The sequence below is a fragment of the Tetranychus urticae genome, chromosome 1 (genome assembly GCF_039701765.1).
Source record: "Tetranychus urticae isolate SD_2017Ah chromosome 1, NJAU_TeUrti_SD_1.0, whole genome shotgun sequence".
NCBI classification, from domain to species: Eukaryota; Metazoa; Arthropoda; class Arachnida; order Trombidiformes; family Tetranychidae; genus Tetranychus; species Tetranychus urticae.
The window spans coordinates 16,187,166-16,211,560 of record NC_142958.1 but is presented as its reverse complement, the minus strand read 5'-3'; the positions used below and the strand labels follow the sequence as shown (position 1 = coordinate 16,211,560).

General features: G+C 35.3%; 4 protein-coding genes and 2 long non-coding RNA genes across 9 annotated transcripts; 2 read left to right on the top strand and 4 right to left on the bottom strand.

Annotated features, from left to right (window-relative positions):
* Positions 1-80: 80 nt before the first annotated feature.
* On the bottom strand, positions 81-5,848 carry LOC107359344 (uncharacterized). 2 transcript variants are annotated; one of them, XR_003084060.2, is made up of 5 exons: positions 5,134-5,848; positions 2,482-2,680; positions 1,783-2,000; positions 890-1,105; positions 81-800 (listed from the first exon to the last, which is right to left on the bottom strand). It is a non-coding gene; the product is annotated as an uncharacterized LOC107359344 (long non-coding RNA). The 2 variants fall into 2 exon arrangements; XR_001568078.3 differs by lacking the exon at positions 5,134-5,848 and adding an exon at positions 2,780-3,103.
* On the top strand, positions 3,273-4,917 carry LOC107359345 (uncharacterized). Of its 3 annotated transcripts, XR_016198150.1 has the most exons (4): positions 3,273-3,397; positions 3,462-3,589; positions 4,549-4,617; positions 4,738-4,917. It is a non-coding gene; the product is annotated as an uncharacterized LOC107359345 (long non-coding RNA). The 3 variants fall into 3 exon arrangements; XR_016198148.1 differs by having other exon boundaries at positions 3,377-3,589; XR_001568080.3 differs by lacking the exons at positions 3,273-3,397; positions 4,549-4,617; positions 4,738-4,917 and adding an exon at positions 4,094-4,235 and having other exon boundaries at positions 3,449-3,589.
* Positions 5,849-6,136: 288 nt separating the features above from the next.
* On the bottom strand, positions 6,137-14,970 carry LOC107372091 (uncharacterized). The gene is made up of 5 exons (XM_015940240.3): positions 14,888-14,970; positions 14,691-14,738; positions 14,456-14,601; positions 6,852-13,940; positions 6,137-6,755 (listed from the first exon to the last, which is right to left on the bottom strand). Exons 1-5 carry the CDS (start codon positions 14,937-14,939, stop codon positions 6,342-6,344), a joined length of 7,749 nt encoding a protein of 2,582 aa, XP_015795726.2. The 5' UTR covers positions 14,940-14,970; the 3' UTR covers positions 6,137-6,341.
* Positions 14,971-18,069: 3,099 nt separating this feature from the next.
* Positions 18,070-20,303, top strand: LOC107371965 (rho GTPase-activating protein 19). The gene is made up of 3 exons (XM_015940114.3): positions 18,070-18,432; positions 18,604-18,675; positions 18,819-20,303. Exons 1-3 carry the CDS (start codon positions 18,201-18,203, stop codon positions 19,904-19,906), a joined length of 1,392 nt encoding a protein of 463 aa, XP_015795600.2. The 5' UTR covers positions 18,070-18,200; the 3' UTR covers positions 19,907-20,303.
* On the bottom strand, positions 20,286-23,003 carry LOC107371962 (glucose dehydrogenase [FAD, quinone]). Its single transcript, XM_015940110.3, has 6 exons — positions 22,612-23,003; positions 22,329-22,531; positions 22,007-22,199; positions 21,356-21,934; positions 20,553-21,288; positions 20,286-20,467 (listed from the first exon to the last, which is right to left on the bottom strand). The coding sequence occupies exons 1-5, from the start codon at positions 22,757-22,759 to the stop codon at positions 20,555-20,557; spliced, it is 1,857 nt and encodes a 618-aa protein (XP_015795596.2). The 5' UTR covers positions 22,760-23,003; the 3' UTR covers positions 20,286-20,467; positions 20,553-20,554.
* Positions 23,004-23,451: 448 nt separating this feature from the next.
* Positions 23,452-24,211, bottom strand: LOC107371977 (inosine triphosphate pyrophosphatase). Its single transcript, XM_015940127.3, has 2 exons — positions 24,085-24,211; positions 23,452-23,990 (listed from the first exon to the last, which is right to left on the bottom strand). Exons 1-2 carry the CDS (start codon positions 24,178-24,180, stop codon positions 23,508-23,510), a joined length of 579 nt encoding a protein of 192 aa, XP_015795613.2. The 5' UTR covers positions 24,181-24,211; the 3' UTR covers positions 23,452-23,507.
* Between the last annotated feature and the right edge of the window lie 184 nt (positions 24,212-24,395).

Genomic DNA, 24,395 nt, shown 5'->3' with positions numbered 1-24,395 from the left:
TGATTTAATTGCAATTTAATTTCACCATTTTTGTATCGATAAACGGTACTTCAGCTCGCAAATAGCAATGTCTGTCAATATTTTATCGATTGAAAGATATTTCCATTATTATTCATCATTTCTAGTTTACAATTTAACATGGTATCAACAATGTAATTGTCCAATTAATTAACCAAGAGGTACAATTATGAGAAATGATTTCATCTATCAAGGAATACATTGGTCTGTATTGAATTTAAACATTAACATTTAGGTAACTTCCTTATTTTTTCAATTACAAGACACAAAATTATAATATCAACAATAATTGTAATGTAATTGTAAAGATGTTAACTTGGGCTGTTTTGTTTTTCAATTCAATTTAAACAGGGTTGGTTATATCTACAAGTGAATGAATCATTTTAAACCAATAACATTATCATTGTAATAGTTTGCCAAAATAATGAGATACCAGAAACAGAGGAGAGTAAGCTCAAGTGTTAATCACTCTGATGATGATGGTGGATTTTAATTGAACAGTTTCACTGGTATTTTCTGCTGGTGATGGTGTGTATGTAACGATAATGATAATGCTTTGTGATCCAACTCGTGTTGTTGAAACTGAATATTTTGGGTTGAATTAATTAAACTTCCGGGATTGCATTGACACTGACACAGCTATCAAAGCAAACTTTAAAATCAAACATCAATGGATTTGAATCAAGATTTTGTGCAAGACTGTAATCTCTCTTCATCTGTGTTCCTTTACCCCTCCTTATGCATCCTTAGACTTGCTTGGTTTTTGTTTTCTTTCCTGGTTTCTATCAAATAAATAAATACCAAGAATGATTTACATTTAATTACAATTAAAGACCAATTAAAATTTACATGAAGATCAGTTGAAACATACCTGAAAAAAGTAAATAATAGTCCAACATTGCATTGGATTATCATCTAAAAATGGTCTAGATGTTGAATGTGTATAAAATGTAAAGCCAAAATCCAATTCTATTAAACTTAATGTCAAAGTTGTAAATAAAATCGTCAATTCATTTTAACTGCTTCCTGATTTTTCCTTGAAAGTCTTGTAGATGTAACAACCATGAGCCAGGAAAGTCTGAAGAGTCTGAAAAAAAAGTAAGAAAAATTTCTGTGATTAAATTTTATTATGATTAGTTGGAATAGTAGAAGAGGCGACTTTTAGATAAAGATAATAATGGCAGTGATAATGATGCTAGACATTTGGGTTGACTGGATGAAAACGCAATTTCGGTGAGAATAGGCAAAATAATCTAATTGTAACTTTAACCAGGCCAAAACAAAGTCAAACAATCAGCTAATGTGAACTAAATAAACATACGAGGTGTCAACTCTGGCCGGTTAATGATTTTTGCCAAGGGTGGCCTGATAGCTCTTTGTTGTTGTGGATGATGATAATTATAATGATTGTAATGATGATGATGATGATGATGACGATGATTAATGAATCTGGGTGTGACTGGAAAACATGAAAATTTAGGTACACCAGAAGTGGTGTATAAACGGAAGGTCATCTTAATTAAGACTACAATGAAAATTATCTCAACAGGTACTAAACCGTGTAAGAAAAGGGAATACAATAACAATGATCAAACCTTAAAAGTAAACATGGCCTCACTTGACCAAACGAGGCAAATCAATGGAACAACTTGACTTATAAAAGTTAACAAGAGTAAATTTCCGATCAATTAACTTTTAACATTAACATGCCTTGAATGATCGTTTCTTTATAAAACACACATAAAAACAAAATATACACTTTACCTGAAACACTTAATCTACAAAGGTGGTGAATTTACTTTAGTTTCTATTGTTCATTAACTCATCGCTTGTATTGTATTTAGAATTATCTTCATCATCTTCGTTGCTCCTTCTTCTTCCGCTTTCTCATCCTCTTCAACTTTATCCTTCCCTCTTGTTGATTTCATCTTTAGCTCTTTATTTTATTCACAGCACTGAATCATCTTCATCTTAATCATCTACTGAAATGAGAGAAGAGAGAAAAAAAAGAGAAAAAATTAAACAAGATTATCAATCAGGGTCAAGGTTAAAATATAAAAACCAATGTGTATCTGATTATTCTGATTTTGGTCCTCAACAGTTACCGGTACAAGATTAGGAGAGGTTAGGCAAGTTTGGCTTTAGCTGGTTTAAAACTTGCAACAGGTAAAGGGTAGGCTTAGAAACTAGGTGATGATTTAGTTATTTTTCCTGTACTAATTTGATTCTTCCTTGCTCTCACTAATTTGCTCACTCTAAAATCTTGATACAAACCTGGGAAGTTGGATGATTAATATAAGAAAGTAGTCTTCATAATCATCTATAGCTGTGGTTGAACAGTTATTCCTTTTTTTTCTCCTCTCAAGTTACGCCTAACATTCTCTCATGTTGATATTGCTGTTGTTACTTTTATGCATACAATTACTGAGTAATAATTATTGAAAATATTAACTTGAAACTTACCTTGTCAAATCCATCAAGATCGATCAGAAAACGTTATTTAAAAAAACAATGGCCATCGTCATTGAATCAGGTTGCTCCAAACCTCATTCATAGAAGCAAAGAATTATTGATTAAATTGTTGGCCAGCTTAAACAGGTAACCTTTTTAATCAGGCTTTGTCTTGATATTCATGGGTACAATTGATGAAAATATTAATAATCTAATAATAAGGTAGAGAAGAAAGAGAGAAAAATTAGGCGAGGAAAACCTTTTTAGTGATCAATGAGGAAAGCAACCAGAAAACCCAAAAAAACTGTACCAGGCAATGAAAATGGTTTCCATACGATTGAGATCAACATGAGAAAGCTGTTGATAAGTTGATGATAGGTGTAAAGGTTATTCAAATTAACAAATAAAAAATGGTAAAAATTCTAATATTTATTAGTTGATCAATGCTGAAACTCTTCACCTAATCATTAATCAAAGTTATAACTAAAAAAAGAACATTTCTCTCCAACTGTTAACTGTCAACATGTTTAAATCAGCTAACCTTTTCTTTCTTTCTCATTCAATATAATGATGAATAAGTGCAAAAGTTGAGACAAAAGAGATAAAAAACAAGACTAAACCAGTTCTTCTTTACTCTTTGACTAGCCTTGCTAAAAGTTATATTTCACCCGATTACGAATTTTGTTCACTTTGTGTTATCTTAACGGACTTTTTTGAAACCAATATCAACCTGTTATTTTTGAACAAAGTAAACTCTGTTTACAGTAATTAGATATTTGCGATTTTTGTTCAACAGCTTCTTAAAATTTTCACTCTACTTTATTAGCCATTTGATTTATTATTTAATATCTTTTTACTATCAACCTTGCATTCAAAAAATGGTGTTGAAAGCAAGGTGAAGTGCTTATTTCGCTGGTCCATTCCAAAGGTGTGCCTATATGTTTTTTTTGCTTCATTTCTTGAGTTTTCAATAATTTGTTTTTCGATTTAAGTTGATTTCATGTGATTTTAATTTCCACCACTACCTGATTAACTCATTATAACATGCTATTTCATGACAAATGATGATAGATGTGTTCAAATAATTTACATCCACAAGGTCATCGGACAAGTATTCAGTGTAAGTACTGTGTTAACTTTCATTTTTATAACAAACAAATTTTAATAAACTAGTTTCTCCTCTAACTCTCTCCTTCTCACCCTTTAATTCAAACCAATCATCATTACCATGTTTACCTGAAGGTTAGAATGAAAGTTTCAGTCTTATACTTTATTTGAAGAGAATGAGAAAAATATTCCAGTAAAATCATTTGTTTTGCTTCTTCTTGAGTGAAGTACACTAATCAGTTACTAAAATTAACAAAGAAAAATCACTTCACTTAGAATCGAATTAGATTTGAATTAAATTGAAATTGCCAAAAGGTTATCTCATCAAACGTGTACATCAGTGGTAACTCTGTTTAACAATAAACTCTTTAACTTTATGCATGAGATTATTATTAGTAACTCTTTCCCTACAGGGTTTGTTAACTCTTTTCCTTTAATTTTTGTAAACATTTTCATATTGTTTCTCTTTCTTTTTTGATGTATTTCCAACTTAACCCTTTACCTTAACATGATTTAGGCCCCTCTTTGTTGTGACTAGAAAATGGACGATCTGGTCGGTAACCTTCACAAGTAAACAATTAATTTGGGAGTCTCCGTGTTGAACGCAATCCTCAGAGCTCACAATGAACAGCGTTGATCGACCTTCCACTTTACCACTGCTTATTACCAATTAAAGGCCTGGTTTTCAAAGCAACTCTACCCTTTATGTTTCAATGTGAACAGGATAGAAGTAGAAAGGCAATCTCTATGAATATCTAAAAACGAACCTCGAAATTAACTTATAATTAAGATGTAAGATAGTTTTTTCGGTTCCGAAAAATTGAACCTTCAATGCTTCTTCTTGCTTTACCTATTATTATCTGTTCAACAATGTTGTTATTGTTACAAGTTACATTTCTAGTTTACGTGTGTTGTTCATGTTTATTGTAAATACAAATAAGCACTACAATTTGATAATTTCAATTGTTTAAGGTGAAAATCTGCTCACGATTTACAATTAAAACTCATCCAAGATCCATGAACCATTATTTAACTCCACAGGTAAACATTGTTACATTATATTTAAGTCTTTGTTGTAAAACTGATGATGTTAAATACATTTAATTGTCATAATTACTAAAATGCCATTTCACCTTAACTCTTTCTTTTTCATGTAATCAGACTTTGCTACACAATAGAGACCACATTATGCAATGATTTCAAGGACAGTTTCAAGGTTAATATCTGGTTCTGCCATCATTCAAAAGGTTAAATATCCTTCATGTGAAAGAAATGAATTTGGTGGTAATTAAAACGCAATCAATCAACAAAAATATGAATGAATTATCATCAGGCAAGAAATCAATGTTAATGATCCTTTGGATGAAAGCTGTTCTTTAATTTCTTATGCTCAACATCATCTTACATGGTTAATAAACATCACTCAGTTTGCGTTTGAAAACTTTCTGTAAACCTGATAAATGTTGCCTTTATCCATCTTTCATTATGAATCTAAATAGTCAACTATTCAAAATAAGACTTATCTTCAAGTTTGCATGAAGGAATTTTTTTGCTTACCTGATTAATCGAAAGCTTTCAGAGTGTTTATGAACCATTGATGTCCTAAAAAGTTGAAAAATTCCTTGTCAAAGTCGAGAAAAACCTCAGGAATTGTGTAGTAAAGTAGAACTCAAAGTGGAATTCAAATTGTGTTGTAATTCGTTTGTAAACATGAAGTCGATAGTGAAGAAAATGATCAATCTATGAATTTTGGGTTTCTCGGTTTAAGTATTCCTAAAGCTTGTCAGCCATTTGTATCAACTTGTGACCAGCTTCATACTGATGTATTATTAGATGGAAATTGTAATGAAATCCAGGAATCCACGAGGAGAGAAAAAAGAAGCAGAAATATCAAGAAAGATCGAGCCTCGGCTACAAGTCCTGATGAATGCAATTGGATAGAAGCTGTCAGTTGGGTGAACTTCATGAATATCACCAGCTAGCTTCATAACTTTTCCAGTCTAACAATGTTGTCCCTGAGTTAAATTTTCCAGTAATGAACCTACCATTTCCATTAAATGTCATATAACGGGCAAACGAGAGTTTTAATTTAATCTAAACCAGTTTCCTTTTCCTTATTTGACTTTAATAGTTGAATCCATGAAAGGCAAAAATGATGAGACACATATGACAGTGTGACAAATACATCATTTGTTAGTCAGAGGAAAGTGCAAAAATGTTCTTGTAGGAAGACGAAGGAGATGTTCATTAAATGAATCAATAGTTATTGACTTAGCCTCTTTACCTAACAAATTTTGAACCAGATTTCTATTAATATTTGTCTATGGTTTGCCTTTAAATGTCAACTAACATGCCTTGTAAGTTAAAAGGAATACAATTTTGCTTTTCCTCAATTACCCTACCTTGACATCTTGCTTTAAGCATTTGACAGTGAAATTTAAACTGACTTCATTTCAATTTGATTATTCGCGATCAAAATTAGTTTTTGACGGTTCAAACATTATCATATAAATGCCATAACTCAAAATAAAGTTTAGCAATTAAAATAGAAGACGTGAGATTTTGGCTTGAAATGTTATAATTTATTCGATAGGATAACAATCATTTTTTTAGACATGAGTTCCACTTTTGTTACAATCAACAAAAATATGGAGATTTTTTTAAGGAAAAAGGGGCGCGAGATAAAGATTTGAAGCAAATTAAAAGAGAAAAAATTCGAGAAATTTGGTTGAGTTTTTTTTGCTATATATAATTCAAGTCCTAATTTAAATTAATCCAATCATTGAATTTTTAAGAAGTAATTTGTAGAGGAATAGAGGAACCTTTTCAGCCTCAACATTTCGGAAGATGACTTCGATGATACCATTTTCAAGATCGTAGTTTCTCCAGTCGTAGGTCATCTCGGAACTAAGATCAACATTACGTCTTTTAATTGGTGTAATGGTGGCTCGTCGAGTTCGGGTAACTTTTGTGAGCATCTTGCTGATCATTTCAGTTTCAGGTTTCATTTCAGTGGTAATTTCATCAAGTTCTCGGTTAAGGTGTTTCTTGGCCTTTCCAATTCTGTCACCAATAGATGATCGAATGTATTCCATTTTAGCTTTAAGTTCACTATCTCTTTCCTTAATGATGGCATTTCGCTCGTTTGTTGCTCGTTCAAGGAGGTCGACGGCTTGGTACTGTAATCAGAAAGAATGAAAATAAAATAATTAGTAACGAAATAAATGTTTGATGTGAGTTAAAATAGTGGTGTCAATCTTAGCCATAGTACTTACGGTAGCTTGAGCCATACTGTTGGTATCCCAGGTCATTCGGACAAGGTAGTCATTGACATAATCCTTCATTCGTCTGATTGAGAAGTCAACCTTTCGTTCGCCTTCAGTCATGGAAACTTGGTTAGCAAAAGTGAAGATTTCGAAAAGGAAAACTGATTTTTCTGATCGAGCTTTAAGGTTTAAACAGGTTCGAAGACCGTATTTCTCTGCAGCATTGTTGGCTTCAAAGAGGGTCAATTCAACACACTTTTCTGGCTTGGTGGCATCCATCTTGGCTTGGAGCTTGTATCGTGAACCGTCATTGAATCCAAAATCAATGGTGGCATCTTTAATGGCATCAAAGAAGTGGAAGGTTCCGTTGTAGAAGTATGATCCGAGTGGGTGTTTGATGTTGTCATGGAAAGTGATTCGAGGTAATCCTTGGTTCAAAGTGATGAGGTCGTGCATGTTGAATTTTTGTTCTCTCTTGAATTCTTTACGTTCACCGTTTCGGTTAACCCAATGGCAGTTGCAGTCTCTCAAGGTTTGTAAGTCTTTGGCTTTCAAGCTTCCACTTGAGCTGAAGACACCTTTGCATCCAAAGTCGATTTTTTCTTCCTTTTCCCAGATTCTCCAGTTGTAGTTCATCTTGTCTGAAGCCTTTTCCATGTAGAAAGCACTGTTTAAGTCGTGGTTCTCTTCACCGTTAACATTCAATCCCATTTTAACATCAGCGGATTTAATACCCCAGATATTGTATTTAGGAACATCAGATTTAAGTAAGTTTACAGAGGAAATGAATTTGATGGGCTTAGCGAGAGTTTTGTGCTCGAATGAGATGACATGGTCAGCCTTCAAGTTGTTAGATGATCGCTTGATGGATCGGTCTAAGGTGATCTTGAGAGCATCAGCGTTTTCCTTTGGTCGGATAACGAGACTCCATTCGCCTTGGTATCGGTCTTGAGAAGATGATTTCTCATCTTTGGTAGCGGTAAGGGTAACAATTCTCTTTGGGAGGGTGATTCTTGATTCATAGACAGCGTTTCTGGCGTTCTTGACCATTCGAGACATTTCATAACCGTATTGTCGTCCACTAGTTGCAACAAGAACTGAACCGTATTCCTTTCCTTGTTCTTGGTTCCATTTCAAAGATACATCATATCGTTGTTTGTCGCTGTTTGGTCCTTCAATGTTCATTTGGATCAAACCTTTTTGTCCGAGGATCAACTTAGCGTTCATCTTGGAGCATTTGGTATCCCAACAGTATTTACCGAAGATCTCGGGGTTTTCCAACAAAGTCAAAGCTTGGTTAACTTTGAAGAGGTTGGGTGATTCAGTTTTCAAGGAAATAAGGTTGTCAGAAATCAAAAGATGGTGGAAGAAGATGGGTTTACCCTTGAAGTAAAGTTCATTGAGGATGGCGATTGGGTTTTCCAATTTGTTGTTGACCTTTTCTAAACCAAAGAATTGAACGGATGAACCATCATTAATGGCCAAAGTGTATTGGAACCATTGTTTTCCTTGGATCTTCAAGTTGGTTAAACCAGTGACTGAGGTCTTTGATGGAGCTTGAAGCTTGAAAGAAGCCTCAGAGTCAAGGGACTTGGATCGAAGGTAGAAAGAAGCTTCATTACCGATGAATTCAGCAAGTCTGACTAGAGGAAGGGAGACACTGAATTCAGAGTCAACCTTGGACATTTCGTAAAGCTTAGCAGAGAAGTCAATCTTGTTAAGTCGGGTATAGTCGATGGCGAGTTTTCGTTGTTTACCAGAGGCAGTTCGGCCAGCCATTTCAGCGTTAACCTTGGCACCTTCTCGAGCGATTTCAGCAGAAACTTTCAAGTTCATTGGGTTTGATCCCTTCTTTTCAACTTCCATATCAACTTTACGTCCATCTCGGTTGTATTTGACTTCGTAAGCGGTTTTTCGGAGAGCTTCGTACTTTTCTGAGGTAAGTTCTAGTTTACCGTTGACGTTGAAAACTCGACCACGTTGGAATTTGTCACCGTTGAAGTTGGCGGCAATAAGCTTTTGACCATTGTCATTAGCACCGAAAGTGATTTCAAGTTTGTCGTTGACAAGTTTGTAAGTCATTGAGACGTCTTGGTTGAAGTTCTTGATGACAATTCGGTGTGGACCAGCAATCAAAGTCTTGGCGAAAGTACCTTCAATTTGACCATCGATTTTCTTGTCACCCTTGACGATGAGCTTGGATTGAGCAATAGCCTTCCATTGAGATGACTCTTGTTCTAAGCCTAGGTTGAATTTGATGTCAGCACCGTAACCTTCTACGCTGACTTCGACTGATTTCTTGGATTCTCGGGGAATGACAACAATGTTCCATTTAAGTTGATCAACGTGACCAACAACAGCCCATTTGTCGGATTCGATTTTACTGTCAACGACTAATGGAACTCCGGATCGGTTTCGGTGTTGGAGGTGAATCTTGGTGAATTGATCGTTGCTGATGAGCAATGATGATTCTTTGCCTTCATACTTGAGGTTAGCCTTGATGTCAACAGTGGGCATCTCGGTTTTACCGAATCGGGATCGTTTCATGGGTAAAGCAATCTTGGAGTTGATTTTAGCTTCGAGGTCTCCTTTGTTGGCAGTCATGTCGATCTTGGACAATCGTTTTTCTGAGTTGTAGACATGTTGGATTCGGCTTTCGAATTCGTCTCCAACCTTCAAGACAAGTTTGTGAACGAGTTCATTCTTGTTCTCTGATCGAAGTTCAAATGAGTAGATTGGTTTTTGGTTTTGTTCATGGGTAGAAATCAACATCTTGTGCTTGTCAGACCATTTGAGGTGGGTTGAGTGTTTTTCACCGTGTTCATTGCATTGTAATTCAAACTTGAAGTCCTTATCAGCAAGAGAAGCCTTCAATTCGGCAAGAACATTAACCTTTCTGGTTTGTAAATTGAATTCATAGTGTTGTTTGGTTGTGTCCATTTTAGCTTCAAAGCTAGGCATGATTTTAGGTCCTGAAAGGGTTGTTGATTTAATGCTCTTAACATCTCGTGCGTTGATGGCAGAAAGTTCGTGAGTCAAATCCTTTGAGTCCTTGGTGATGAGTTTGAAAGATTTGGCTTTCAAGTCAACCATGCTATCAATTGAACCAGCAGGTACAGAAACTTTGCTCTTGATTTGGTGAGCATTTCGGTCGTATTCAGCGTTAAGGAGATTTCTTTCTTGGACTGAAACCTTGAGGTTAGCAGCAGCCTTGGATCGTTCTCGGCTCAAGTCAGCATCAATCTTGGCAATTTGTCGGTTATCTGGGTGAGAAAGGATCTCGAAGTTAACTTGTTGCTTGCCAGAGGCTCGGTTGAGAGCGGCTGAAACATGGTAACCACGAACTGGTCGTCCTTTAGGCTCAACCTTGTAGATGGTGTTCATTTTGGGTGATGAGGTGAAAGCGTATGAAGTCTTAACGCTTCGTGATTCTTGGGCAGATGAGAGGACAAGGTTAAGAGTACCCTCAGACAATGCGGTGGTCTTGTGATCGATGATCATTTTGTGGTTGTTTTCAGGTCGGTTCAAGTCAGAGTGAGTCATTTCAACTTTAAGTACTTCCAATCGTGGGGCAAAAGTGACTCGGCCTTCAACCTTGTGGTTGAATTGTCTAGCTCGGTGTTCAGCGATCAAAGTGTTCTTAACTTCAACGGTGTTTTTGGCACCAGTCTTCATTGATGAAACTTGTCGGAGGACGATTCGGTTAAGGGTAGATTCTTCATTGAAGTCTCGACCGTATTTAAGGTCAATTTCATTCTCTAAGTGTTCAGATTGTTTGAAGAACATCTTGTGAGCAAGTTTACCGTTGATTTGTGGCCATTGGCTAGTCTTGATCTCCAAGTTGTTGGTGACAGCCTTAGCTGCTCCAGTGGTGTCGATCTTGTAGTTACCAGTGAGAGTGATCTCTTCCATTTTACCTACTGTTCGTCTGTATTCAACTCTACCAGAGTAATGAAGACCAGTGAACACTGGGTAAGATCCTCGGATTGAACCATCAAGCATGAGGTGCATGATTTTTTCAGCCTTTTCGTTGTTCAATTCAAATTCAACCTTGTATTGTTCTTGCTTGTTTCGGTTCATCTTGATGAGACCAAGTCGGTTTCGCTTGTTGCCCATGTTGGAGTGAATTTGAGCCATCATTTCATTACCTTCCTTGACTGAAAGTGGAGCAGTGAAAGTAAGATCGTAGTCAAGCTTTTCTCGTAAAAGAGGTGAGGTTGCCATCATGTTAATGATGTATTGTCGGTTTGATCGTGGTTCCATAGCAAGTCGAGCTGAGTGAACTCGTCGGTCAACTTGGGTATCAACGGAAACAATCCATTGGTTTTCAGATGGAAGAGCGGCAGAAACATTGAAATCAAAAGATTTGACTGGAGAGTCAACGAGGACCCAGAATTTACCAGCAAAGTTCTTCATGGTCTTGAAGTCACCGGATTTTCCGACAACGATTTCAACCTTTCGGTTAACTTTGGTGTTGGGGGTATCGAAAGTAATTGCTTTCTCACCTTGACCCATTCTGACAACCAATTCGTAAGTGTTAAGACTCTTGTCGGTTTTTTTGGCGAAGAATCGTCGAACAACTTGAGCGTTTTTCTTTTCCATAACAGCATTAACTTCTTCTTGACCACCGAAACATAAGGCGAATCCGAAGATTTTGTCAGTGTATTCAGTTGAACACCATTCACTGTTGTAACCAGGGAATGATCGTTCCTTGATTTCATTACCATTGTTGTCTCGGGTAATCTTGGAGATGTCTAATCGAAGAAGATCCATCTCATCCTTGGTGTTAAGGACAAAGGTGTGAACCTCTGAGAGACCAGATCGAGTAAGAGAATGGAGACCATCCATAACAACATCAGAGTTGACAATCATTTTAGTGAGTTGACTAGCGACAGGCTTGGCGAGAACCAATTCGTAACCGTAAACGAATGCAAAAGCAAAGTTGGGAGAAAGATCAAGAACACGTTTTGATGAGGTAGCAGCGGCTGCTTGAGATTTGAGTGAAGCTTTGATGCCAGGAATGAATGATCCTTCGTGTTTGTATCGGAGGGTAAGACCAGAAGCTAAAGGTTTGTTCAATTGGTAATCAACAAACATCCAGCTAAGAGAAGCTTCAATAGCCTTTCGGGTTTCGGTATTCTCAATGACGATTCGTCTAAGAGATTCTCGTGTTTCGATTGAGCTTGGGACACCATTCCAGTAGAAGAGGGTGATACCATTGATCTTGATGTAAGCAGAGAATTGGGCTGAGTTAACAGCTGATCGTTGGATTTCTTCAATGATCTTAGTCAATTCCCGAACAAGTGGCTCAAAGTCTCGCTTTTCTCTAACTTCTTCAATGATCTTCTCCAAGTCCTTCATCTTGATTTGGTTAATCTTGTCGAACAATTGGACGGCAAGTTTATCCATACCTTCTTGACGAAGACCTAATTCGAAGTTGAGTTGGTTAGCTTGTTGGAGGGCAATAGATGAGTTCAAAACAGCCCAGGTTGGCATTTCTTTTCCATTGTCAACAATTGAATCAATTTCGTAGTTGAAACCAATTTTACCTAAGATGGCTCTTTGGGAGAATTCAATGTTTCGTGAAACAGTCATCTTTGGCTCTTTCCATTGACTTTGTCCTAATTGGGCGTTTTGTCGGATGACTTGCTTGTCTACATTCATGGTTCGCATGGCATTTCGTAAGTAGGAGTCAGCATAGCTGATGAAGTGTTTGTCTTCAGGGTGTGATTCAATGTAGGATTTGATTTGAGAAATAGCTTCCTCATCACCACATCGAAGAACAACTTTAAGAGCTCGAGTTCGGACTTCATTTGGTTGACTGGTTGACATAACCATTCGTCGGAGTTTACCGTAAACTAGATCATTGCAAGCGTCAAGTAACTCAAGAGTTTCAATAGCAGCAACTCGAAGTTCAGGCTTTCCTGATTCAATGTATTTCTCTAAGGCCTTGAGTAAGATGTTAGCCTCGAATCGAATGTTGGATAAGGCTCGGACGTAAATGACCTTTTCGTTTTCTGAAGCTCGGTTGAAACGGGCTAAGATCAATTCAAGAGCAATGATAGCTTGCTTCTTGTCACCGGTAGTTTCGTAGTATTTTTGTACAGCAGCAGTGACTCCAAAAAGAGTTTGAAGAACTGGTCGCTCACTTCGGAGGAACTCGTGGATGGCTTCCATGGTTTCAGAACAGGGCTCGGGTTTGTAGACAAGTGAGTAAATAGCAGCCTTCAATTTCATCTCTGAAACATTTTCGTTCTTGGAGAGATCTTTAACCAAGAATTTAAGAGCTGGGCCGGTTCGGATTTGGAGGAGAGCATCGACAAACATAGACTTGACTCGGTCAGAAGAGCATCGTTGATCAAGTTTGTTGTTAACCATTGATTCCCATGTTTGCTTGATTTCATTGTAGTTCAAAGTTTCCAAGGCATGAGCCAATTCAAGGAAAGCTGAGGGTGAGTTGGATTTGATTTGACTGTCAACAGCTTTGCAAAGGTGGTTCAAAGTTTCAGTAACTTCATTGATTGACTTCTTTGGTCGCTGAACTCGGGAAGCGTAAAGTTGGCTTCTTCGGAATGATTCAAGAGACTTGGTTGAAGTTCTTGATTCGGTCTTAACAAGTTCCATGGTAAGGTTGGCCATAACATTGGTTTGGGTTAAAGCGACATGACCGCAGCTAACTGACTTAAGAATGTACTTGGAGGTCCAAGTTTGTTTACATTGGTATTCAGCCTTTTGGGGTGTCTCCAAGACAGATGAAATGACAGCAGCAATTTTATCACCATGATGGTATTGACAGGTGGCAATATCCTTAACTTTGTGCATGACAATTCGGTCATTGGACAATTCACCTTGTTGGTAGGTGGTTGAACAATCACCAAGAATGTCTCGTTCAGTCTTCTTGACATAACCGCTGGTACCAACAACTTGGAAAGAAGAGACGATAGCCTTCTTGACGTTGATTGCCCATTCATGATCTTCTGGATGTTGGCAAGTCTCAGTAACTTCACCATCAGTCCATGCGAACCTCAAAGGATGAGCTGCCAATTGTTCTTCCCGTGCGCGAGCATCAGGAACACCATTGATGGCTACATTTCGAAGCTATTGAATTATAAAACAATCAAGAAAATAAAAGAAAAAAGAGAGAAAATTAGTAAAAGGAAAAATTGAGATTATCTTTGAACCCGATGAATCATCGTAAATCCCATTGGTTGTCAAGAACAAAGGAAATATTAAACTGTTTACATCCAGGGTTTCACTAACAGCAGCACTTTTGCGAATTAATTAAACCATTTTGTTAAAACTATATCCAACTTAAATACAAAAATAGTCCATCAATTAGCACGGAATAAGGCAAATGTGTTAATGATGACACTTTGAACACCATCTTTGAATTAATAGTTATAACCCTCGTTTCAAATTGGTTCACATTGATGACAAACTTTGTCTTATCCAGGGTTAAACACTATCTTTCCAATGGTTTGATGATCAAAGCATGGTGAAAATTAAGATGGAGTTATTGGATCGGATAGGAATAAAAGTGATGTGAACAACCAATGGATACATTCAATTACAGTTGATCCTAAAGCCTAACTTAAGTCAATAATTTAACTTACCTCAACAGAGTAATCACAAGTAGACAACCGGGTGAAAAGGACTTCTCCCTTAAGATCAATAGCGGCATTCCATGAGTTTACCAAAGTTCGTGTTGAGTATTTGTATACATGAGTTTGACCAGTTGGGTATTCGTTCAATTCGGAAGCTGTTCAGGTAAGGAAAAAAAAGAATAGAATAAAAAATCATTAATTTCACATCAATCTTTTGCAAGTCTTTACTTGAACGAATGCTTACATTTACATTGTGAGGCACATTGTCCAGAAACGATTTCCGATTGTGGGACTGAAGAAACACAGAGAATAAGAAAAATGTTAAAATTAATGTTGAACAATCCAAGGAAATTAAACAAGAAGATTCAATCATGGTCCATCACCGTAAAGACTGAGGAAACGATCAAAACTTCTAAGACACAATAAAATTGATTAACTTACCGGCTCGGGTGGCGGCGAGAGCGCACAAAACGATAATTAGCCTGAGATCCATTTTTTTAGATGAAGCTCAAGACTTATGATCTCACGAAGCATTGATTCAACTCCTTATATATGTTGATCAAGATCGAGGGCGGCCTATTAATTTAATATACACTCCCCGAATCAATTAATTTTTGTTAGGAATCTTTCAATTATTATCAATTATTATTATTATTTTTCAATCATTTTTACTTTATTAAGATACTTCATAATATTATCTTCAAGAATGTTATGAAGTATCTTATTTATCTTGTAAATCATTCCTAGGCTCTTACAGTGATTAATGATTTAGTTTACTATTTCGTTTTTTTTGATGATAAAACAGAACGAAAATAAAAGTTGTTTGAACTTTGATCAATTGCTGTTCAATTCAATTTTTGATTGAACTTGACTTAATTTCTTACCTTTTTTTCTGATCACTTTGATCCATCATTTCAAAGGTTGATACTCATTAGGTGACAGTAAATCAAATGTGATTAGGTAAATTCATTTCAATTACCCAATAATGCCAACTTATTGATTTAGTCAAGATCGGGTAACATTGTAAGCAAAGGTTAATGATAATTCACTAATAAGGAACTAGAAATTTATCAATTCTTATCAATTACTCTCATGACCAGTACAAAACTGTTTAATGTCTTTATCATTGTTTAAATAGGTCCATAGATATTATGTGAGCTTAACCCAAACCAGAAATTGGTACCTATTTAGGTTCTGACCTGGATCAACTTAAATTGCCAGATAATCTTTCACCAAAAGACTAATTTTAATGGGTTTACGTGATTTAACATTAAATTGATTGGTTTTACATTGACTTAGATTGCTGAATATGATGATGTCAGTTGATCTTGACAGTTGTTAATGCATGACAATTTACAGTGATAATAAGCGTTCCCTTCAAAAAGAGGTAAAAGTGGTTTTTCTTGATCAGCAATTTTAAGACTAAATTGTCCTGAAATTGATTAAAGAGTTAAGATGACTTTTCTTGATGACAGTTGAAGTGATCAATTGTATTTATAATCTTTCCCCTGATTCCAGCACATTGATCAACTAATCATTTAAAAGTCAATGTTTCTTTATCCAAGTGGGTTTCAAATGTTAATCGTTTCCATTGCAATTGTCCGCTTCATTTTATAATATCACTTTTTTTTAACTTGATTATTTAACTTCTCCTTAGGATAATCTTTAGCTATCAATGAAAGTCAAAATGTAGTCAACAATCTTTGTGTCAACTTTTGTCCGATCCAAGACAATCTACTAATCAAGGTGAATAATTTTAAGAGGACAACCTTTGAACCAATTGTTGTTGATTCTTTCATTTTTTTTCTTGATCATCCTCATCATCATTTCTTCCTCCTTTCATGACCATTCAATCAAGCTGAGCTTTTCAAAAAGACGTCATTGATCACTTAAACTTCATTTTCAAGAGCCTTCAATCCTAATCAACCGATAGAATCAGCTGAAAACATGGAAATTTTATTGCTTCTTGTTGCTTTTTACATCACTATGAGCCCTAATCAACATTCTTATGATTAATACAAACCAATCTGAAAAGTAATCATTATTGTAATCAGCTGTTAACACGAATAGAACATTTATTTTGAACTTTACTTTCAACTTGCACCTCGCAGTCAATTTATACTTGCTTAATGAATGATTACTTTGATTTTGTATATTTTTTACCAGCTTAATTGTCCAGAAAAGGACACTAATTGCAAGTTAATTATTCACGTTTAATCCTTGCTTCACCCATGTTTCCCATGGCAAGTTGTTGCTGCAAAGCTGTTAATCATTTTATTTGTTATCTTGAAGTTTCTTTTCCTCTCAATTTACCAATATCTATATGTCAATCTAACTGTATGATTTAATTCACTATCATTTGATTGATAATTGGCATCAGTTGTCATTTTGATCAACTGTGAAAGGGTTTACGGTCAACATTCGCATTTCAACAAAGAACCTTTCAAATTTTCTGTAATTCACTGACAATATTTCCCTTTTTTTCTGGTTCGCATTGAATCTTTAGCAGATCAATTTGATTGTTACTTTTCAATTCAAACGTTTTTCCTATTCACCAATGGTTACAAAAGATGTGTCCTTAACTATTTATAACATTGGTTATATTGGTATAATTGGTAAACATGGATGTTGATGTTATTGTTGTTAAGGCTCATTTTTTATATTTACCTAACAAAGTACTTCTATTTGAAGATAATCAACTCAAGAAATTTTTTTTTCATCAGATTGGAGCCTTACTGAAGGCAAATAAATGAAATCAGGACATTTTGGATTTCCTTTGTTGATTTTTGTCATCTAATCTAAGCCATTTTCACCCTAGTTGAAAGATTAATACAACTGAAGATCAAAAATGAAATACTAAGAATCCATCAATTTCGCCCTTCAATTACTCAGGTGAATTGTTCAGCTTTCAACAGTTAGCTATAGGATAACACTTGAGATAGACTTTAAAGACCTTGAAGTCGTAACTACTTTGTTAATTGATAATTTTAGCCAGATAGTTGAGTAATAAACGTGAGATTTGCATGTTTCTGGTAAACATGCACCATCAAGTGACTTCAATACGATCATCTGAACGACTTTCAACAAAATAAAACAACAACATTAAAAAACCGGTAACAGCAAACAATCAACCAGAGCAATAACATTTAAATATACCAGATAGAGATTAAGGTTTCCAGTGAGAAAAAAATACAATCAATTGAAAATATGACCTTTTGAAATCATTCAACTTTTACATAAATGGGAAGTCGTAATTAGTATTCATTATCGACTTCATCATTGCTTCAAAATAATAAAGACGACACAGAACTAAAAAATATAATAAAAAAGAGAGGGCGAAATATAAGATTGCCACTAGCATAAGTCAAAATAAAATTTAAATAATAATTGTTTCGCAAAAAAGCTAAATACAATTTAATTCAAGAGATGTATTAATAATTTTCAAAAGTAATCAAAGAGTAACTTTTCTGATAATAAAACAGTATTGAACCAGAAAATCTGAACCAGAAAAGTTAAATCGATATGTTACCGATTAATCGATGTTGATATGAGTTTTTATCCAATAGGAGACGGTGCGCTTGCTGCTGCTAAGCCAATCATATTTGAAATAACATTTTTCAAAAAAATGGTTCGGTTGTTATCAATGACAACTTTTTTTCCGATCTAGTTTAGTTTTGTGATTAATTGTTTTAATTCTTGTGCTTATCTTTCTTATCTTGCTTCTGTTTGTTTATTGCTTCAAAGAAGGGTGACGATGAGTACACCAATAAAAACATCTTCATCTACAACCTCAACCTCAACCGGTTCACCGAGAACCGTTTCTTGTTCAAGTGGTTCCCTGAATGGTGAAGATATTATTGAAAAATTGCGTTCAACTCGTGAAGATGTTTTCATCAAATTGGCGAGGATGCATTTGTTGTTTAACATTGACGCGGTTGGAGATACACTAGCTTCCTTGTTTGACGAGAAAACAAAAGATTGTGATGGTAACTTTTTCCGTTTAACAGTCCAATCAGTTACTTTTTAAAAAGCATCTGTCATCGTCTTTCTCAGCAAGCACAAAAATAAACAACTTATTTTTTTGCATTTGACCCTTTCAAGTTAAACAATGCTTATTCAAGTTGATTTTTTTCTCTCTTCTTTTCGCCGATTCTCAGGTCCGAAACAAATTTGTGATGAGTCAATCAGACGGATGAACCAACTGATTAATTTTATTTCTCAAGACTCAAGTAAGTTTTTATTTTGATCTTTTATATTTCGTCATTTTCTTTTTTGTTTTATGTTGGTCAATCTTCAGCTCTGTTTCATTGAATTTGTCTTACCAACTGACTTGTTTTCTTTAATTTAATCTTGGTTTATTTATTTCTATTAGATATTGTGCAAGAGGGAATATTCCGGCGATGTGGTAGTCTAGTCAGACAGCAAGAATTGAAATCTAAGTTGAATCAAGGATTAAGTGTTGATCTTGCAAACGGACAATATAATGTTCACGATTGTGCCAATGTGCTCAAGACATTCCTATCTGAGCTCTCTCAGCCTCTTCTTACAGACATTTTTTATAAGATCAACTGTGAAATTCCTGGTATAACTGAGCAAAAAATCAATTCGGCTTTGTTGTCTCCGTCTAAAAAGAACAAGAAACTCAAGAAACTTCAATTACTCCTGTTACTTTTACCAGCAAATGTGCGCAAATTTGTCCATGATTTACTAACCCTTTTGAACAAAACAGCAGCTCAGAGTGAACTCAATAAGATGGATTCTCGTAATTTATCAACACTTTTCGCGCCACACCTGTTATTTCCAAAAGAAGCTAGTGCCAGCGAGATTCAACAGCATTTGATTATTCTCACAGATGAACTGAAATTTATGATTGATAATGTAAATGTAATATTCGAACCGCCTAGAGAGTTGGTTATCGACGCTAAAAGAGAAACCCAAAAACTTGAGAATGGCGATTCTGGAGATGATGTTGTCGATACCGTTTTAACATTTTGTAGTCGAGATAATTTACCCAAACAGCCTGAGACTGCCAAACATCTTGCTGAACTTTATGCTTACATAAGCAGTATGCCCGAGACTCCTAGAAAGCGTACTTTAATCAAGCAGTTTAATCGACAGAATGGTGGTATTACTCCACTATCCGTTAAAAAAGATGATAGTGTTAAACATAAAGCATCTAACATGATGAAAGCTTTTGGTAAAGGAATAAGAAAAGGACTGAATCTCTTTCCAGGAGGTACACCAAAGACTCCCAAACTAAGCAAAAGTTGTGATCAATTGTCAGAAAAGTCAACCCCTTGTGCAGGAAATACTCGACCAAGCTGGAGTTCTGAAACAAATCTCGCCGAGAATGACAAATTTGAAGAAAATTTTGATAACGATGATTCAATTGAAATGTGTTCGACTGAAGATGTCCAAACTCCACAGAGAACTCCAAAAAAAATCAAGATCACTCAATGAGTTTTCAAGCCTGATATTTAAATTCTTTTAATTTTTTATCATAATTATTATCATTTTAAAATTGAATTTTTAGAAGCAACCAAGCAAATCAACTCTCAAGCTGTGAACGATTTGTTTTTAACCAATACAACTGTCTTCAAATTGTTCTCAAACGTTAGCTTGTTTCATATTATAATATTACAATCGACGCAATTTGATCGTAAAATTAATTTTAAGATACGTGATGTAAATTGATTTATGTTAATCTATGAATTGACACAAAAAAGTGGGAAGTCGGAAATTTATGATTATGGTGGTGAAAGGAAATGGTTGAAGCTTTTTTTAAAAATCATGATTTTTATGAGTTATTTCGACTGGTTAAAAATGTGAATAAAGGAGCTCGAATTTTAAACGTTTATATATTTGACAATGTATTTCGTTCTTTCAATTTTTACAGTTGACCAATAGTTAAGCTAAGAGTAATTGTATCAATTTTTTCCATAGGTCCAGATCGTCAAGAAATTTCGCGCGAAGTAAGAATATAATTACAACGTTCGGATGATAAACAAATGACAATTAAATCTTAACCACAAGAATAATTGTAATACAAAAAGTAAAATTCATTTTAGAAAATGGACAAGATTTGGGACATTTTTTCTATGCTTACTCTTAAGTATAAATTGGATTCGTATAAGGATGAATTGGTGGTCTTCTGCTTCGGATTATATCAGCTAATCTTTCACCCAACATATACTCAGGTCCACTTGATAATCCAGGAGGTGAAGGGAAAACCGACGCATCAGCAACTCTCAATCCAATTATTCCTCCTAAAACTTTCAGATTTTGATCTACAACTGCAAATGGATCTTTTGGATCGCCCATACGACAGGTTCCAGATATATACTCGGAAGGAACCGTTAATGACTGAGCAGAACAAGCCAAATAAGGTTCAGTGTAAAGAGCAAATTCACGACATGTTGGTAATTTATCTGAATATGGAACCGCACCAAGGTCTCTAAACACTCGTGTTTTGCCTAAATTTTTTGCTAACTTAAGGGCGTTCGTTAAAGATTGTAAATCTGATGGATGTTCATTGTATTTTGGATCAATATCAGGATCATCGTCAGGATCTGCTGAGATAATATTGACTGTTCCTCTTGACCGAGGTCGTGCTAAACAAGCAGCTAAAGTGAACGAAGGTGTTTTAATGTTTGGTTCAAATACTTTTGCCCACACATCAGAATTGAGACCAATGTTTTTGCGAAAAAAGAGACCATCATCAGCCACTAATCCCCCTGAGTAAAGAAGAAGCGCAATATCAGGCCAATGTCCAGTGTCATTATGTCCATAGACATTGGATTGAGCAATTGTGATTGAATCATATCCTGTAGTTGATAAACGGCCTGTAAAAGTCAAAAAAAGATATTAAGACGAAATAGATTCAATAGTAAGCTCATTTTTAACTCTTACCTTTTCCATATTCAACATACTCATTGATTGTATCATAATCATATTGATCTTTTAATATGCTCCTTGGGACATTGTCTAATTTGTAGTTAAGTGAAAAAGCACACAAAGGACTTACCAAATTTTTACCGACACCTTTCAAGTCAGCAATAACTTCCATACGATGCTCTTCAATCAATTGCCTCGGTCCAATCCCAGAAAGCATCAATATTTTTGGACTGTTAATCGGACCAGCCGACAATATTACTTCTCTATGAGTAGCGACAAAATGATTTAAACCATGGCGATTAAATTCAACCCCAATTGCTCGCTTGCCATCAAATATAACACGATTAACTCGAGAAAAGGTTAAGATTTTCAAGTTTGGTCGATGCATAATTGGCTCTAAATAAGCTTTAGATGCTGAAAATCTAGTTCCGTTAAAATGAGTGAATTGTGGTCGCGCATTAATCACATTAGACACAGCATTTGGATCACCATAGGGCAAACCCAATTCTGCAGCAGCAGTTCTAATTGATTTAGTGACAATGTTTTCAAATGGATCCAAATTTACAGGAAGGTATCCATTAGTCCCATAATTTCCTAGCGAGACAAAAAATAAATTATCAAAATTGTTGATTAAAAGTACATACTGTGCTTCAAAAAAATACTAACGATTAGTGTCATACAAATTAGCATCTCTCTTTTGTTCTACTTTGATGAAATAGGGAAAATTTTTCTCCCAACGCCATTCACGTAACCCTAGCGTGCTCCAAGAATTGTATTCATCGGGATGACCTCTTAAGTAAATCATAGAATCAAACATAGTAGTTCCTCCCAAGCCTTTTCCACGAATAAATCGGCATTTCTAAATAATCAAAAAATTATTATTGGTGCTCTTATAAAGAAATTTTTGCTACAATTTCTCAAAACCCAAACAATTTTGAACATCAAATGGTAAAAACTGTCCAGAATTTTCGTCAATTATAATACTTACTCGATCATGCATACTGAAACAAGATTTCTCCTGTTGAACCGTTTTGAAATTCCATGAGTAAACCGACCCTTGAAAGATGTTGGACAAAGCTGGAATCTCACTTAAACTAGGAGTTGGTCCACCGGCTTCGAGCAGCAAAACCTTTTTGTTTGGGTCCTCGGATAAGCGATTAGCCAGCACACATCCTGCAGCTGATGCCCCAACTAGTCAATGAGCGTTCAAGTAATTAGAGTTGATAGTGAAAAGTAAATGGTATTTGGACATGAGAACAAGAAACACTCACCTATTATATAGTCGTACGATTTTTCCCAATAGTCATTGTTAAATGTTTTGGATAGTTTCTCTTCGGCCAAGAAGAACGTTTTTATGGCAAGAGGAATTAATCCGGCAAGAAGTGGATATGCCAATAGGAAAAGTATACTTTTTTCCATCTTTGGTAATGAACTGATCAACTGATGAGATTCACCTCAGAAGATTCACCCCGAATTATTCACGAACTATTAATTTTTAGTTAATCACTGGTCTTAGCACTGTAATTAATTAAACCAAGGCATCAAGTAGCTTTATCAATTAAATTTATCACACGATTTAATGAATAAAACTCGCATTTCAGATGGACAAATCATTTGATAATAGAGTTTTAATTTGTCTTCCAAACTTCCGCCTTGGTTCTGAAATGCAGAATAGTTTTGTTCTTTCAAAATAAGCTTTTTATTGTGCATTCAGTTTTCCCTTTTAGCACTTCCAATCATCAATTCATCAATCATTATTGGAGGACGTAGCACTACCATGACCTTTCATTGAGTGAAATTTGAAACCAAAGTGTCGATAAAGCTTGCAATGGTAATCATTAAATTGATAACCATTATAGCGCCATATTAATATTCATTTAAAAAATCGCCAAAGAAAATTATTCGAAGCTCAGTTCAAAAAACATGAATGTATTCGTTAATCAAAATGCAATGTCCAATCTGTATATAACAACACAAATGTAAAGTTTAACAAGATGTAATCAAATGAAGAAATAGATTTTTTACCGCTTTTCTTTTTGATTGATTGAATAGCTGACTCTGGATTTGAATTTCAGTTATCAATAAAGTTACCAACATTGATATTTGAAAAATTCTTGTGTTTGATTTATGTTTAATGATACTTTGAGAGGTTCAGAATTTTGAGTAACTATTGATCTTTTTCCTTTTGGAAAAATACTTTCATAGCTTGAACTGCTAAATACCGATGGGATAATTTATTTTTTGATTCCATTTCCATTTGAGCAAATGTTAAAGATAGACCTTCTGGTTGGAAGCAGTAATCAAATCCAAATCCAGTTGATCCTCTAGGTTCTACAATTGATCCTTTAACGATTCCTTTGAAAATAATCGGAACAGATGAAGGTGATTCACAGAATCCAATCCGACAAGCAGCCGAAGCATTTTTATTTTCCCATCCCATCAACATTTTGTGCAATCCTTCAGGACCAATTGAGTCAAGAAAATACTTTACATAAGGACCAGGCAGGCCACCGAATGCATCGAAGCCCAAACTAGTGTCCTCCACCATAACAGGACCATTAACGAGTTTAGCTGCTTCAAGACATTTTTTCTTCACAATAAAGTCTTCGTCTCCTTGATACTCATTGAGCTCAACCTTTTTAGATTCTAACTGAAAAGGTAAATAAAAACATGTGAAAATTAAAACAGCTCCCTTTCAGGCAAACAATTTCATTTCATGAATAGAACAAGTGAGAAATATTTACCTTGTATGGAAAATCATGGCCCAATAAAGCAATCACTTCAGCAAGCTTGTCTTTGTTGCTTGTAATAAAATAGAGCGTACCTCGAGACATTTTCATTTATGAAAACAAAACAGTTACCTTAAGATCTAAAAACATATGAACATGTTATTAAACAACAACTTAACTAGTCAGCCGTGAGCCGGCGTAGTCTGAGAGAGCGTCTAAAATTCAAATAAAATTAAGAGATTTGAATTGAAACACGCAAAAACGGCATTTTTCTCTCAGAGCGTGTGGTTGGTGGTTGTGTGGTTTAACCGCAATTGTGGAAAATA

What these genes read in the sequence shown, in the direction of transcription:
- LOC107371965 (XM_015940114.3), top strand. Translation starts at nt 18,201, where the DNA reads ATGAGTACACCAATAAAAACATCTTCATCTACAACCTCAACCTCAACC. An exon ending in GAAAACAAAAGATTGTGATG is followed by an intron (nt 18,433 to 18,603) that starts GTAACTTTTTCC and finishes GCCGATTCTCAG; the next exon opens with GTCCGAAACAAATTTGTGAT. An exon ending in TTTTATTTCTCAAGACTCAA is followed by an intron (nt 18,676 to 18,818) that starts GTAAGTTTTTAT and finishes TATTTCTATTAG; the next exon opens with ATATTGTGCAAGAGGGAATA.
- LOC107372091 (XM_015940240.3), bottom strand. Translation starts at nt 14,939, where the DNA reads ATGGATCTCAGGCTAATTATCGTTTTGTGCGCTCTCGCCGCCACCCGA. An exon ending in TCTCGCCGCCACCCGAGCCG is followed by an intron (nt 14,739 to 14,887) that starts GTAAGTTAATCA and finishes GTGTTTCTTCAG; the next exon opens with TCCCACAATCGGAAATCGTT. An exon ending in CTTGTGATTACTCTGTTGAG is followed by an intron (nt 13,941 to 14,455) that starts GTAAGTTAAATT and finishes ATAATTCAATAG; the next exon opens with CTTCGAAATGTAGCCATCAA.
- LOC107371977 (XM_015940127.3), bottom strand. Translation starts at nt 24,180, where the DNA reads ATGAAAATGTCTCGAGGTACGCTCTATTTTATTACAAGCAACAAAGAC. An exon ending in GCCATGATTTTCCATACAAG is followed by an intron (nt 23,991 to 24,084) that starts GTAAATATTTCT and finishes TTACCTTTTCAG; the next exon opens with TTAGAATCTAAAAAGGTTGA.
- LOC107371962 (XM_015940110.3), bottom strand. Translation starts at nt 22,759, where the DNA reads ATGGAAAAAAGTATACTTTTCCTATTGGCATATCCACTTCTTGCCGGA. An exon ending in GTTTCAGTATGCATGATCGA is followed by an intron (nt 22,200 to 22,328) that starts GTAAGTATTATA and finishes TTGATTATTTAG; the next exon opens with AAATGCCGATTTATTCGTGG. An exon ending in GTATGTTGAATATGGAAAAG is followed by an intron (nt 21,289 to 21,355) that starts GTAAGAGTTAAA and finishes TGACTTTTACAG; the next exon opens with GCCGTTTATCAACTACAGGA.